This window comes from Vipera berus (genome assembly GCF_964194415.1).
Source record: "Vipera berus genome assembly, chromosome: Z".
Taxonomy (NCBI): Eukaryota; Metazoa; Chordata; class Lepidosauria; order Squamata; family Viperidae; genus Vipera; species Vipera berus.
In genome coordinates this window covers 92,534,225-92,549,981 of record NC_138205.1, presented here as the reverse complement: position 1 = coordinate 92,549,981, position 15,757 = coordinate 92,534,225, and the positions used below count along the sequence as shown (strand labels likewise).

General features: G+C 39.0%; 1 protein-coding gene across 5 annotated transcripts; it reads right to left on the bottom strand.

Moving 5' to 3' along the window:
* Positions 1–68: 68 nt before the first annotated feature.
* HNRNPA2B1 (heterogeneous nuclear ribonucleoprotein A2/B1) lies at positions 69–15,717 on the bottom strand. 5 transcript variants are annotated; one of them, XM_081343648.1, is made up of 13 exons: positions 15,451–15,717; positions 12,655–12,765; positions 11,018–11,164; positions 9,224–9,434; positions 7,688–7,789; positions 7,530–7,610; positions 7,326–7,388; positions 3,598–3,717; positions 3,030–3,152; positions 2,262–2,344; positions 1,194–1,428; positions 810–914; positions 69–200 (listed from the first exon to the last, which is right to left on the bottom strand). In XM_081343648.1, the coding sequence occupies exons 1-10, from the start codon at positions 15,487–15,489 to the stop codon at positions 2,283–2,285; spliced, it is 1,059 nt and encodes a 352-aa protein (XP_081199774.1). In that variant the 5' UTR covers positions 15,490–15,717; the 3' UTR covers positions 69–200; positions 810–914; positions 1,194–1,428; positions 2,262–2,282. The 5 variants fall into 5 exon arrangements, with proteins under 5 accessions (XP_081199774.1, XP_081199773.1, XP_081199772.1 ...); XM_081343647.1 differs by having other exon boundaries at positions 69–222; positions 1,194–2,111; positions 15,451–15,711; XM_081343646.1 differs by having other exon boundaries at positions 1,194–2,111; positions 15,451–15,711.
* Positions 15,718–15,757: the final 40 nt, after the last annotated feature.

Here is a 15,757-nt window from a genome sequence, read left to right as displayed (position 1 = left end):
ATTCTAGAAAATGTCTGCCTTCATTTTGTAAATTTTTAAAATTAAATTACAATAGGCTGCAACTAAAATCATTGACTATAAAGGGTTTAATAAAAATCAGCAAAACCAACTATTTTATGAAGAATAAAGAAATATCTTATTTCTTGAAGTTTCTGTGGTTGAGCACTTCTTCATTAGTTACCTGCAGCATTGGCACCTTCCTGCCAAAGAAAAAGAAAGTATCTGAAGAAGTTTATCAGAAGCCTCTTTGTATCACAGGAAAAAATTCAGCAAATGGCTAGAAAACAGATGGGGCAAGGCCAGGCTTTTAAGTGTGTGTGTTGTACAACGCAACATAGAACTTTTAAAGGGCAGTATAAGTGTTTAAAATTGTGAGGATTTTGGAATTAAAGTATTAATTTATATTAAATAGAATATCCCTCTAAAACAAGATACCATGTCCATATAATGAAGGTAACTACAGCAAGCATTCAATAACAGAATTTTACACTGTGCAGCATCAGAATATATGCAATGAAAACACTTTTGTGAGCTAGCTGAATTTGAATACCACATTATACTTCAATTCACTAAATTCATATTGCTATAGTGCTGACAAGACCAGTGAGGGGAAGAATTCTGTATGCAAAGGCTGCATAAACTTCACTTTCACTCATAAAATTCAAACACAAGTTCTACGATACTAAAATACATTGTATCGAACAACAGATATCCAACTGCCCTATTCTGAAGAGCCATGGTTTTCAACTTTAGGTTTTAACAAACAAAAATGGGTAAAAACAAGGTATTGTACCATTTTAAAAACATACCATTTTAACTACCCATAGCAGGGATGGAACCCTTGCAAATCATTAATGGACACTTGGCTGGTTCATTTGTTCAGCAGGTCTATTGCTTGTCCATGATGCATAAAGCTAGATTCCAGTAGGAAAAAGATAGGTTAAGCAGCTGAAGTTAAAAATAAATTAAAACATAACAACAAAAAATAAAACCAACAAATGGAAAACAGAATAAATACCCAAACCCCCAAACCAAAACAAGAATTATTAAATTTTCCAGTGCACAATTGTTAACTTTGTTCATTGCTATGTTAAACTAGATAATATAACCACTATACTGAAACAGTACACTGTCATATATTAGTTTCTTGTTTTTGGAATATTAAAAAAAAGTAAAAGTAAATAAGATCTTACCTAAAGTAGTTTAACTGAAGCTTAGAACTATTTTGCTCTAGAACCCTCAGCTCTCGTTGGCATCCTTAAAACTACTGTAGTTAAAGATTTGCGGAAGTACAGCACAGCTTTTAAGACTGGCTGAACTTAATTGCCGTTCTCAAGAGTTCTTTTGCACTAGACCTGTGTCCCTGGAAGAGTACCTCGCTGGGGATATTTCCTTTACTTGCCATTGAAGAAGCAGCATCTAAAAGATCTAAAAAGGTGTTTCTCTTTGCAGAGATATCCCTTAAGTTATCTAGATATTAATCTGGTAATTTACAAAAAAAAAACATTATCTAACCAGCATTTACATGTACAACAACAACTTTATAGTATTTGTGGGACCTTCTACTACCCACTCCTTGCCTTAATTTACAATATATTTTAAATAAATCTATAATTACACAACATTTCCTTTAGAATTATTTTATTAAATCATAAATGTACAACAGCTTCTTAACTCTACACACGTACTTAAAATTTTTTCAAAGGAAAACGTTATGTCTTATTACACCATGATCCTGGCTAATAGCTTTTCAAAACTTTAGAGAAATTTTTTTAAAAAAGGTTTCACATGTCACCTGAAACTTACAAATTTAACATTATCAAAGGAATGCTTCTACACTCTTACAAAGACCACTAAAAAGAAACAACAATGAAAAAGCTAAGAAACTGTCTCAAAGGCATTTTTACAATCCTTCCTCCACAGTAAGGTATGATATTAAATAATCCAATCCATTCACAAAATGGCTCTCTGCATCTGCTCTGGTGTCTTCTGCCATATCACTGCATATTTATGCATGACTGAGATAAGTGTTTCCTTAACAAAGTTATTTCGAAAACCTGAAGCTGTTCTGTTACCTCTGGGCTCATCCTCTCCTATTTATACAGTGAAGCCTGTTTCAACAGAAGTAAAGAGTAAAAAAATAGGTTATGAAGTTATCCCAATTTTTTTTTAAAAGGAAAGATAATATGACCCTAAAAAGCTTTTACCCCTGCAGCTAAAACTAAGGAAAACTGCAATTTTAGTATTAAATGTACACTCACCCATGAAAAGCTTACAGAAGTTCAATAACGACTCCTCCCTCCATATCCCCCACTTCCACCACTTCCTCCAGGACCATAGTTTCCTGTGTTAGTAAAAACAGAAATCAATTAGTAAGTAACACAGAACTTTTTCCTAAGCAATTTCTCTTTATTTTGTAAATCTGTTAGGAATTGCCAGATAGCTACTTGCAGAAAAGCAAGCATTCTATTTATTACCAAATTTACCATAACTGGTTATTACCTAATAAACACTTGTAAATTACTTTTATTTTACAATCATTTTGATACTTACTTCACTTATGAATATATTATATTCCTAGAACAAAATGCTTTAAACCAGGCATGTCAAACTGCCAGCCCGCAGGCTGAATGCGTCTTGCCAAAACCACGCCCACCCCATTGCTGGCAATGGGGAAAGTCACAATACGTTTGTCGCGAGTTTGACATGCCTGCTTTAAATGAACATACCACTTATAATTTTATTTAACCAAGAAAAACTTTAAAAATAACTGAATATATAATGTTCAGGACTGTCCAACTCGTTATTTTCTACTAAATAAACTTTCAACTTACTATAGGCATATGAAATATACATAGGATGTATGTTTAAATCTTGGGAGGAACGTTATTTCAGAGGAGAGTTAAACTATTGGCTTATATTAACAGAAAAGAGCAGCTTAGAAAAATAGTTCTAACTCACTTGCTGTTTTTTTAGTGAAATCAACAGTGATAAGAAATCAGAAAATACTTTTTTATTCAACATGTTACCTCCACCATATGGTCCTCCCATATTCCTGCTTCCACCAAAATTTCCACTTTTCATTGGACCATAGTTTGAAGGCTGTTGGTTATAGTTTCCAAAATCATTGTAATTCCCACCTCCATAATTGCCTGCATAAAGAAGTATTTTGTTCATTTCAAAGATAATTTTACTGTAAATACAAGATGTGTAAACGAACATGCAAGACACCTGTTTTCAACAAGAAAGCGAAGAAAACTGGCAATATAAGTAATGTTTGGGTGTTGTTTTTGCATTTCCATATGAACTTGCATTATACATTATATTTTATACTATTAGTAGAATTTTATTTTACACTATATATATTTTTACTATATGCTAACTTTGTTCTAGTACTTGAGTTTTACATATCTAGAATGAAAGAATATAAAATATCTTATAAAAACAATTTATGGACATTGATGACCATTAACTCCAATAATTTTTTGTGAAAAGCCAAGATATTTTTTGAAATTTAGGTATGATTAATACACATTTCTTAACCAGTTTAGGAAACCTCTTCTCATTTCAAACGTGTTTAAATAACTTAATAATTACCTCCTCCATAGTTGTCATAACCACCTCCGTAGCCCCCACCCTGGTTGCCGTACCCAGGTCCTCCTCCACCATATCCACCTCTTCCTCCTCCATAACCAGGACTGCCTCCAAAATTGCCACCTGTTGTAAGATGAAACTACGTAACTATACTTGTAATATATTTACATAAAGTGAATTTAAGATAGTAATTACATGATCATAATCTGGAGATCTCAATAACTATGAGACAATTTATATTTTTACTGGAAATTTCTAAATAATATAGTCTGAACAGTAATTTCTTAATTTTTTTAATTCTGAAATTTTCATTTACTACAATATACTTGTCATCATCATTTTAGCCATTGTCTATCTACTACAGGATGGAGGCTTCTTCTGCATGTTTCCAACTAATACAGTCCTGAGCTTTCTTTTGCCAATTGGGCCCACAATATTTGATGCCACTGATCCATCTTATTTTAGGTCTTTTGTGGGCACTTTTTATCAAGTGGGATCTATTCTATGACTGCCTTGGTCCACCTGCCATCAGTTATTCTTGCTATGTGACCAGCTCATTTCCATTTCAATTCCTTTATTCTCTTGATGACATTGTGTATTTTCTTTTGTTCTCCATTCCAGGTCTTTGCATATGCATACCACCAGTGGTACATTGGCACCTGGCAGGTGGTATGTGGCCCTGTCCAGCCCAGAATTTGCCATGAGTCATAGGGAGCTGCTAGGGTGAAACAAAGACCCCAGGATTGGCACTTCTGGCTCACCAGGAAAGATTAGGGGGGGGGGGGGGGACTCAGCCTTTCATCCTTCCGAGGTAGGTAAATGAGGACCCAGATTGTTGGGGGCAATTAAGCTGACTTTGTAATAATGCCGCTTGGGGTGTGTGTGAAAGCCCTAATAAGCAGGCATATACATAGAATGAAGGCTACTGCTAAGTTTGTAAGCCGCCCTGAGTCTTCAGAGAAGGGCGGGATATAAATGGAATTAAAAATAATAATAAAAAATATATATAAAAGGATGCAGTTTTGGCGGGAGAGGGAGGGGGAAAAAGACGCTGTAGAAATTGGCAGAATAGCTTTTCTGAAAGAAGTGGTGTGTGTGTGAGGGAGGGAGGAAAGGCTTTTGAAATAACGTGTGTGAGGGAGGATATTGGGGGAACATGTGTATGAGAATTGGGGAGGATTTTGGAGAGAAGGAAGGAGATGGGAATAAGAGGGAGGGAGGGAGCCTAACCCTAACCCTCTCTACTGGAGACCCCAGATCTCCCCACACACTCCCCCCAACCTGAGCAACGTAGAGCTGGCCACAGCCCCACTCCCCATTAACCACAATGCTGATGCAGCCCTCAATGAAATCAAGTTCGACACCGGATATAAAAGGAGGGGGAAGAGGAGAGAATATAAAAGGAGGGGTGAGAAATTTGTTAATCGAGTTTTGCCCCATTATGACTTTTCTTGCCACATATGTTAAGTGAATCTCTGCAGTTAATATATTAGTAACATGGTTGTTAAGTGAATCTGGTTTCCCCATTGACTTTGCTTGCCAAGTCAACCCTGGGACACTGTGACCATCATAAATATGAATCAGTTGCCAAGCATGTAAATGTAAATCACATGACCCTGGGGATGCTGCAACAGTCGTGTGAAAAATGGTCATGTCACTTTTTTCACTGCCATTGTAACTTTGAACAGTTACTAAGCAAACTGTTGTTAAGTCGAGGACTACCTGTATTTTATTACTTTTTTCCCCTTTTGGGTCATCAGGTTTTTGACACCTTGCTAGGCAACTGGTGGTACTTGAATATTGCCATATCCTAAAAGTGGTACAATCAGTAAAAAGGTTGAAAAGCCCAGCTCTAATCCACGTGCAGGTCTTTCCATCTTGCCTTGTAATGCTGAGCATGTATCTTTCCATGGCTCTTTGTGCCACCTGAAGCTTTTGTATTGTGGGGTTAGTGTCTATGTTTCACCGGCATATGTTAGATCAGGTAGCACACATCAATTGAAAACTTTTCTTTTCAGGCATAGGGGATATTGTTCTTGAAAATTATGCTTAGCTCACCAAATGCGTCAACCACATTTAACACACCATCCAATTTCCTTTACTGTATCGTCTTCCATTGAGATCCATTGGCCAAGGTATATGTAGTAGTCTACTACATCTAGTTCTTCTCCAGGTATATTTTTTCTTTCTTTGGTGAATTTATTAAACATAACCTGGCTCTTTTTCAGATTTAATTTTAAGCCAAATGGTTCTCCTGCTTTCTGCAGCTCCTGTATGTGTTTTTGTACCTCTTCTGTGTCTAGACCAGTGTTTTTCAACCACTGTTCTGCGGCACACTAGTGTGCCGCGAGATGTTGCCTGGTGTGCCGTGGGAAAAATTGAAAAGTAATTATAAAATACTTTCTTTGTGTTTATTTGATTCCTATTCAAGAGAATTACTTTATATATAGTCAATATAGGCACAGAGTTAAATTTTTTAACATTTTCTAATGGTGGAGTGCCTCGTGATTTTTTTCATGAAACAAGTGTGCCTTTGCCCAAAAAAGGTTGAAAAACACTGGTCTAGACAATATCATCTGCAAATTGATTTTTATTCCATCTTTTGCCCAGTCTAGTTTGCAAAATACTTCAAGCCAGACAGAAAAAAAGGACAGGTGATATTGCATCACCTAGTACACCTTCATTCTATGCTGATTTCCATTTTAAAATCAAGACATTGTTGCCATTGATTTTTCATGTATTAATTGTAGTAAATTTGCCTTGGTTGAGCAATTAACTATTGCTTGAATACTTGTAATATAAAATAATACGTTATAATAATAATACTTATAATGTACTTTACATTAATTTGGGTATCTTCAAATGAGCCTTGACTTCTAGTACCTGGACCAGTCCATGCCATTTTCTTGGCAACTTAATCTGCAGTTTGCTTCCTTCATAGGGTTGACTATGAATGACTGGCCCATTTGGCTGGCTTTATGTTTTATGGGAGGAAACCTATGGCAAATCTAGACAAAAGTGCATATAGTCAAGGCTATGGTCTTCCCAGTTGCAATGTATGGCTGTGAAAGTTGGACGGTAAGAAAGGCTGAGTGTCAAAGAATTGAGGCCTTTGAATTCTGGTGCTGGAGAAGACTCCTGTGAGTCCCCTGGACTGCAAGGTGATCAAACCGGTCAGTCCGAGAGGAGATCAACCCTGATTGATCTTTAGAAAGTTGAAACTCAACCTAATGAGAAGGAAGGACGCACTGGAGAAGAGCCTAATGCTGGGAAAGGTTGAGGGCAAAAGAAGGGGACGACAGAGAATGAAGTGGCTGGATGGAGTCACTGAAGCAGTAGGCGTGAGTTAAATGGATTCCAGAAGATGATAGAGGACAGGAAGGCCTGGAGGAACTTTGTCCATGGGGTCATGATGGGTCAGACACGACTTCGCAACAACGCCTAGATCAGGACTAAAATTTACAGCCTTCTAGTTTCTAGCATGGTGCCTAAACTAAGCCAAATTAGCCCTCAATCAGTATTTACACATGTATAGAACTGTACAGAACTTAGAAAAATTATCAAGTTCTATTATATATGTATGACCAAAGAATGACTAACATAAAACTGGTTGAAGATCTTAATACTTACATTTTAACTTTTTAGATGTAAACAAAACATCCACTACATAATTTGTATTAATGTGATATTTCATTATTAATTTTTTTAAAAAAACATTTCAGTAGACTAACCTCCTGGTCCCCCTCCATATCCATTGTATCCATCACCAAATCCACGACCACCTCCATAGCCATCTGTGGAAGAAACCATTGTTACCTTCATTATGAGTCAAATCCTTATAAAACAATGTTCAAATCTGCCTGGCTGCCAGGAGTTACTTTTAGCTGTTAATTTTATGGAGTCCTGAACCAAAAAAATATGGTTTTCTGACTTACCAGATCCACCTCTGAAATTGCTTCCTGGTCCTGGACCAAAGTTTCCACCACCTCCACGTGAATCTCCAAAGCCAAAATTACCTGAAAATATTTTTTAACAAATTACCATTATTATTTTTTAAAATAACTACCTTAAATATAATGCAATTCAAACATACCTCCCCTTCCACTCCTTGAGCTCTGAACTTCTTGCATTTCTTGCCGTGATAAAGCCTTTCTTACTTCTGCATTATGTCCATTGATTGTGTGGTATTTCTGTACTGTTAAAATATAAAATTTTAGACACACAATAAAAAACTCCAACTTTACAGAATAGTAAACAAGCTTATTAGCAAAATAGAAATGAATTGTAATCAGAAGATGCAATTCAATTGTATCACTGGTTACAATATCAAGTGTGAAGAGCTTTTTGAAATAATTGCAGGAAGGATGAGCAAATCTCATTTCAGGAATGGTGGGTCTACCATTCCACCCCTAATCTACCCACTATATGTTAATTTTTCAAATATTATTCAGTCCAAACTTCAGTGATTTTCATAAATGAGGTAGTAGGCATTTTTGCTGCAGTAATTAAAAATTTGTTAGTATACTCTAACATGCAGACAATATTTCTTCCGTTTCAGAGCTGTATATATCAATTTGGATAGCGTCAGCAATTATGCAGTCTTTGGCTGCTACTCCACTATTTTTCAAAATACAGATAAGTCCTCTGCTTGCAACAATTTGTCTAAAGATCAAAGTTACAACAGCAATGAATAGTGACTTATGATCTATTTTCACTAATACTATTGCACTATCTCCATGGTCACATAACCAAAAATTTGAATGCTTGGCAACTGGCATGTCCTCCATTTACAACAGCAATTGAGCTCAAAATTTATGTTGTTAAGCAAGATTGTGAGCTGACCCATTTTATGACTTTTCTTGCTAGAGTTGTTAAATGAATCAATTTACTTTTGGATAGTAACATGGTTGAGTCAAGCCCTATCAATTCTCCAAATAGTTAAATATAGCCACCTTATCGAAACACTGCTCTTGAATGCTAAACAGTTTAAGTTAATTGTTTCTTCTACTACATACCTCTGATTGTTATCTAACTTTGGAAGGTAACAAATTTGCTTTCAGACTAACTAAAAATATCTGTAATACAAACATGACTGACTTTAATATTAACACACACACACAAAACTTCCCAAAAATAAGATTCGGTCTTTTTTTTGTCTCTAAAAAAGCACTAGCACCAGGTCTTATTTTCAGGGGGTGTCTTTTCCATGGTCTCACCTCACTGCCATGGCAATGACAGCTCCAACCTGGCCCACGTCTTCCGGAAAGGCCTTTGTAGCCAAGAACGGAGCTACGGATTGAAACTATAGCTTGGTTCTCCGTTGCAGAGGCCTTTTCTGAAGGCCTCTGAAAGCAAAATGCAGCCCGGAACTCCATTCTCAGCTGCAGAGGCATTTCGCTCAGCCACAGAAGTGGGCTGGCAAAGCAGGTGTCGATTCATGGGAGGCCTGGCTACAATGGTAAGAAGGTGCAAGGCATGTGGGGCAGCTCCACCCCTGCTCTAGCTTGATTTTTAGGCAAGTGCCTTGCCCCCAAAACTAGGGCTTATTTTCGGGGTAGGTCTCACTTTTGGGAAAACATTCAATTTTAACTGCAATCTCACATACTTTAAAATATTTCTGGATACTTACACACAATTTTATCCACAGGATCGTGGTCATCAAAAGTTACAAATCCAAAGCCTCTCTTTTTGCCAGATTGTCTGTCTGTAATTATTTCAATTGTGTCTATTTTTCCATATTCTGAAAAATAGTCTCTGAGGTGATGTTCTTCAGTGTCTTCTTTAATTCCACCAACAAATAATTTTTTTACAGTAACATGAGCTCCAGGCTTCCCAGATTCCTTGAAAAAACAGTATACTGAAGCTTTTAAAAAACTGAAAAATGCTAAGGTAAGGGCAGACATCATCTTTCTCCCTGGGGACAATTAACAGTGTTATAAATTAAGGGGTTCTGATTATTGGATAAAGGAGAGAAATTTGAAGCTGATTTATTCCATGAACTTTGCAAATCAGGGTTCTTTGGTAAAGATCTGAAAAACATTTTGCATTCCAACTACTGTATTTTTCGGAGCATAAGACACACCGGACCATAAGACTCACCCAGTTTTTAGAGCAGGAAAACAAGAAAAAAAATATCTTTCTCCTTCTCTCTCTCTCCCTCTCTTTCTCTCCCTCCCTCTCCCATTGTCCCTTCCTTCCTTCCCTCCCTCCCTCTTTGTCCTTCCCTCTCTGCATTAGAGCAGTACCCGCAGAGGCGGCCCTGCAGCCCGGCTTTCTCTTGCAGCAAGCAAGCTGAAACGGAGTGAGGGAGATTGCCAGAAATGCGAATCGGCCGATCTCGCGCTCCTGCAAACTCCCTCGCTCGGTTTCAGCTTCCCTTGCTACAAGAGAAAGCAAGCTGAAACGGAGTGAGGAGATTGCCAGAAATGCGAATCGGCCGATCTCGCGCTCCTGCAAACTCCCTCGCTCGGTTTCAGCTTCCCTTGCTACAAGAGAAAGCAAGCTGAAACGGAGTGAGGGAAATTGCCAGAAATGCGAATCGGCCGATCTCGCACTCCTGCAAACTCCCTCGCTCGGTTTCAGCTTTCCCTTTCTACAAGAGAAAGCAAGCTGAAACGGAGTGAGGAGATTGCCAGAAATGCGAATCGGCCGATCTCGTGCTCCTGCAAACTCCCTCGCTCGGTTTCAGCTTCCCTTGCTACAAGAGAAAGCAAGCTGAAACGAGGCAGATTGCAGCAGCGCGAGATCAGCCGATTCGCATTCCTGGCAATCTCCTCACTCCATTTCAGCCTGCTTTCTCTTGTAGCAAGGGAAGCTGAAACCGAGCGAGGGAGAGTGCAGGAGCGTGAGATCGGCGTTTCTCAGCACGTGCCGATTCGTGCTCCACTTGCAGAGGTTGGGGCTGGCCATACGGATCACCTTCGGACCATAAGACGCACCCTCGTTTCCCCCCCACACTTTTGGGGAAAAAAGTGCGTCTTATGGTCCGAAAAATACGGTACATAGAAAATTTTTCAATCTCAAAACAGCCTTGTTTCAAGGTCAGGACATTGACAGTTCACATTATGTTTGAAAAAATGCAAAATAATTCTGGTCATGAATTGCCCTCCACTGCTCTAAAATAGCACTCAATTTCTTCCTATCATAATGAATTAGCACCTATGTCACCATTACTGTTTCAACACTATTTTTATTGTTTTACTGAGCATTGTATCCTTTAACTTAATTCCCATTTTCTTACCTAATGGATGTGATATGCAGTTTGACTACCGTTCTCCTATGAAGTATATTATCCACAGTTTGAAATCTAGCAACATCTGAAAGACTTAAAATGCTGTCCCATTATACTTTAAAAACCACTGCCTTTATAAAAGAGCACAGTAGAAAAGCATTTTGTAACTCTATCCTATAACTCAAAACTTACCTCTCTGGCTACAGCCCTTTTTGGTTCAACTACTCTTCCATCAATTGAATGAGGCCTGGCAGCCATTGCTGCATCGACTTCAGCCATAGATGAAAATGTTACAAAACCAAATCCTCGTGAGCGTTTGCTTGCAGGATCTCTCATTACCTACAAGATGATAAATTTAAAACAATCTCCTTGACTTATTTAAGTATTATCGACAGTCATTTCTAACATTTATACTATTTATCATTGATAAAACAATACAATTTTTAAAAATGAAAAATTGTTTCACCCTCAGTGTACACTTGCAAATCACTATTAGTCTATTACCTCAAATTACTTTTTCAATAGTTACTTGGGAATTTATATTAAAATTACTACAGAAAGTTTGTATGTAATTAAATATAAGATAAAACTTACAGGGGGAAAAGCATCAAGCAGTTACATTAATACATAACAGTAAATACAATTACTGTGCTAAAAGCCTAAATGAATATTGGGTACAAGCATCATTTTCAAGAGAAATTGTCTTTCAAGAGCTCAAAATGTCACATAATATTCTTAAAGGTAACAAAGCATTTATAAATGAGCCAGTTTGGTTTCTAGCCCTGCCTTAGGCAAGAAAAGCAACTAGGGCACAGGTCGGCAACCCGCGGCTCTGGAGCCGCATGCGGCTCTTTAAGCCTCTCCTGCGGCTCCGGCGCCCGGGTACCTCTCCAAACGGGCGGAGGTGCACGTGCACCTCTCTGAACGGGCAGTGGCGCCGCCTGTTTGGAAAGCTGCCGCGACTCGTTTGCAAAGCTACCACCTTCGGAGGAAGGCGGCAGCCTGCAAACGAGCCGCGACAGCTTTCCAAAAGGGCAGCGCCAATGCCCATTCTGAGGTGCGCACACATCTCTCCGAACATGTGGTGGTGCCACCCATTTGGAAAGCTGCCACAGCCCATTTCTAGAGCTGCTGCCTTCCTCTAAAGGCGGCAGCTCTGCAAACGGGCCGCGGCAGCTTTCCAAACAGGCGGGAGCAGGTCTGCAAACAGGTACCGCTGCCGCCCATTCGGGCGGAGGTGCGTGCGCACCTCTCCAAAGGTTTGGAGAGCTGCACACGCACCTCTCCGAACGGGCGGCAGTTTGGAGGTCCCAGGGGTGGCTCTGGTGGCGCCCGGGCTGAAGGCAGTGCTGCAACCCAGCGCCCGTCACCAGGGAGACCCATCACCGTGCAGGTGCATCCAGATAAAAAAAGTGGAATCGCGTGCGCATAAAACAAAGCATTTTGTGCATGCGCAAAATGTTTTGGTTTGTACGGCTCCCACTTTTTTTATGTGTGATGGAACCGGTTCCCAGTGGCTCTTTTGCTTTTTCAGGTTGCCAACCCCTGAACTAGGGTAACCTTGGGCCATTCTCTCTATAACCAATCCTACATCACAGGGCTGTGTTGTGGGGTAAATAGAAAGGAGGAATATTAGGTATATTTGATGCCTTGAATTACTTATAAAACCAAACATAATTTTGGCTCACCATCCTGTTTATTTTCAAAACTTGGCAGAAGTACACAAATTGTTATTCTACTACCACAGGATTAGACAACCTAAATCAAGTACTCAAAAAAATAAACAAATACAAATAAAATAAAAAAATAAACACACAAACAAAACTTACCACACAATCTGTTAATTTTCCCCATTGCTCATAGTAGTTTCTCAAACTTTCTTCTGTTGTTTCAAAGCTTAGGCCGCCAATGAATAGTTTGCGGAATTGCTCCTTTTCCCTCTGATTAAAAAAAATGGATTTAAAAAAAAATGTTGAGGAATGTAACTAAAATATAAGATAGTCTGCATCTTGGGTGTTCTGTAAAGTTAATGACCTGAAATAATCTAAATTCTAAAGTAGATTGAATCTAAGTTGGAAAGTAAATTGAATTGATCTGTTTTGGTTGGCAATCCATAATCACAATATTTTTAGAATTAATGATGGTTTTGCTATATTTTTACTTTTTAATGCAGAAGTTTATAGCCTGAAAGAACTGATTTTTTACAATATAGAATTGAATGAGGTAATTTGTAGCATAAAGTAGCTGGTATCACTTAACTGAAATAAAAATGAACTGTAAGATGCCATTACTTCCAAAAACATGTAACTAAATGAAAAGAAAACTTTCTCCTTTGTTTAAATTGTAATTTTATTTATTCATTCAAATAAATTCATTCAAATGTCTTGAGGTTTATTGTGATGGATATTTCAATAGAAATTTGTGAATAGGCCATTCTGGCTAGAGTTTTAAAATAACAGTTAAGTAAAAAAAACTCCCTGAAGTTTGGAATATTGCTATTACATTTTCAAAGGATAAAATTTAAGTGGCATACCATCTAAAGCATCTGCTTAGATATGTAACCAGAAAATCATGGGGAGAACTTTCTCTACTTGAGAAAATGAATTATAAGTAATCAAATACAAGACAATTTTATTTTAAGGGTTGTTGTAGGCAACGTTTCTAACAAAATTTTTAAAAAATCCTCAAGAAACCTTTAATAAACATTAGAAAAAATACTACCAAATTTCTGAATTGTTATCACCACAGACTAACTGCCAATACAATATTCTTCAATCGATTATCCTTAAGTCCATTTGTAACAACCCCGCTAAGAAAATCTGGTGTTAAAAAACAAAACAAAAAACTGAGCCTCATACTAAAATTTCCATACATAATATAGCCGTTACAAATCAAATTTCTAATTGAATCATAACTATAACAGTTGGTTTACGTAACTTTCTAGGCTAAACATGGATGCGTAAAGTGTATGCAACCCTCTGCTTAAGTAGACGTTAACATTATGGTGGTATATTTACAGATATCGATTTATCCCGCGGGCTACACGCGTTAAGAGTGTGATTCTGAAACAAGAAATCATTTGAAAAAGTAGGCTTAATCAGGTTCACCTCTGAAGCGGTTAAGATTGAGACTACCCGAGTCTCCGCCTCCCAACCGAAGATGGCTCCGCCATGTGACGGTTCCGACAAACCGAGCTCCTCAGCGGACTATAAGAGAAAATGGCGCCGACGAACACCGACGGAGGGAGGAGACTCGTTCCCAGGAGTAAGAGTACATTATTCCCTTCTGCGCATGCGCTCTCCCCTCCCTTTGTAGTACTGTATTAAAGAGGCATCAAAGTTGCGCTTTCGTTCTAGACTTGTTCGTTAGGACTTCTAAGTCCGTTTTTCTCCCGTCCTCGTGTGTAGAGCGAAATATTACTGACTTCCAGTTCTCTACCGGATTTAAGACGAATTCGGCCCAATTGTCCCCTCCCCTTTTTCCCAACGGCCGCCGGCCCTTCCAGAACCTTCCTCTCTATTAACGTCTTTCCTTGTAAGACACCAAGTCCCGCCAATTGCGCCACCAAGTGTTCCAACGAACAAGTTATGCGTCATCTCTAGATCCTACGCTAATGGCGTATTGTGCCGCATTTAGTACCCTAACAGGCACCAACGCGCCATCCAAATAGCCGTTTCCGCAACAACTCTACGAACTTTTTATTTCCACATTGTATCAGCTACACATTTCGCGTAATGCAGCTTCAGAATATCACTCTATCACTAATGGCGGCCTTAACTCCTGCGTATTTGAATATTCACAGAACCCTATCCTATTTTAGGGATATAATAACCACGTGAAGCATTGTCGTGTGTAAAATTTTGAGTAAATACTTATAATTATTCGTGAGATTGATTCTATTCATTGGAAACAATGATGTAATTAAGCAGATATAAATTACTTCAGTGTATTATTTGTGTATATTTATATACAATAAAATACTATATGTATTAAGTATACTATTTAAACTGCAGTAATGTCTCGTTATCAAGAGTTCTTAGTCTACGGATGCAATCGGCCGAAAAATCACATCTGGACCCTTTTCTATAATTTCCAGAAAACCCCAAAAGCAACAAAAGCCCATCGCCAATTTTTCCCCCGTAAATTGCCTAAGAAGGTCGCCAAACAATAATCGCGCCAAAATGTTAAGGATATAGTGTAGACTCCATTTTTCCCTTTAGCCTACCATCTTGCTACCCCGATTATGGTAAATAAGTATTTTTTGACATCTAAATATACTACGAAAAAAAGCCGCCTCTCCACTGTTTTCCTATTTTGCATTTTACTGTATCTGTTGGCCAGATAAGCGCCTGAGGGAAACGTTAAGTGAACATGCAACAGGCCGCCATTTAAACGCTCATGGCTTCGCCTCCCTCCCTCCACAATCTTCCGCGCCGCTTTTAAAAGCGTAGGGAATCGAATTCAGCGTCCCCCCCCTCTTTCGCCCCTCGCCCGCCATTTTCTCTTCCTCCTGGCTTTGGAAGTCTTGCCCGCCCACTGCCCGCGAAAGAACCCGTTAAGGACACAATGAATGCTTGGCGAGGGGGGAAAAAAGTCGGCCATTATTAAACCACGCCATCCGTTACCTCACTCACCCAATCGCTCTCCCGATCTCCGCGAGGCATTTCGGACGGCAATTAAAAAAAGGAAATAAAGGAATAAGCGAACGTTTTTGTCGTGGGGGCGGTGCAGTTGCTGAAGCGACCCTCCAGGCTCGCCTCTGTCCGACGGTCTCCTCGGTAGGGCGCGGCGTACGCAACGGCGGCGGCAAGAAGAGTGCGCGGAGCGGCCAACGACTCGGCTGGCGACGCAATGAAGGGCGGGAACGAAAGAGGGTGGCGTTTGCTGCGCGCAGCTGCGCTATTCGAGTCTGGCCGTCCCGCCTTCTGACCA

What these genes read in the sequence shown, in the direction of transcription:
- HNRNPA2B1 (XM_081343648.1), bottom strand. Translation starts at nt 15,489, where the DNA reads ATGCCTCGCGGAGATCGGGAGAGCGATTGGGTGAGTGAG. An exon ending in AGAGCGATTGGGTGAGTGAG is followed by an intron (nt 12,766 to 15,450) that starts GTAACGGATGGC and finishes TTTTTTAATCAG; the next exon opens with AGGGAAAAGGAGCAATTCCG. An exon ending in GAAAATTAACAGATTGTGTG is followed by an intron (nt 11,165 to 12,654) that starts GTAAGTTTTGTT and finishes ATCATCTTGTAG; the next exon opens with GTAATGAGAGATCCTGCAAG.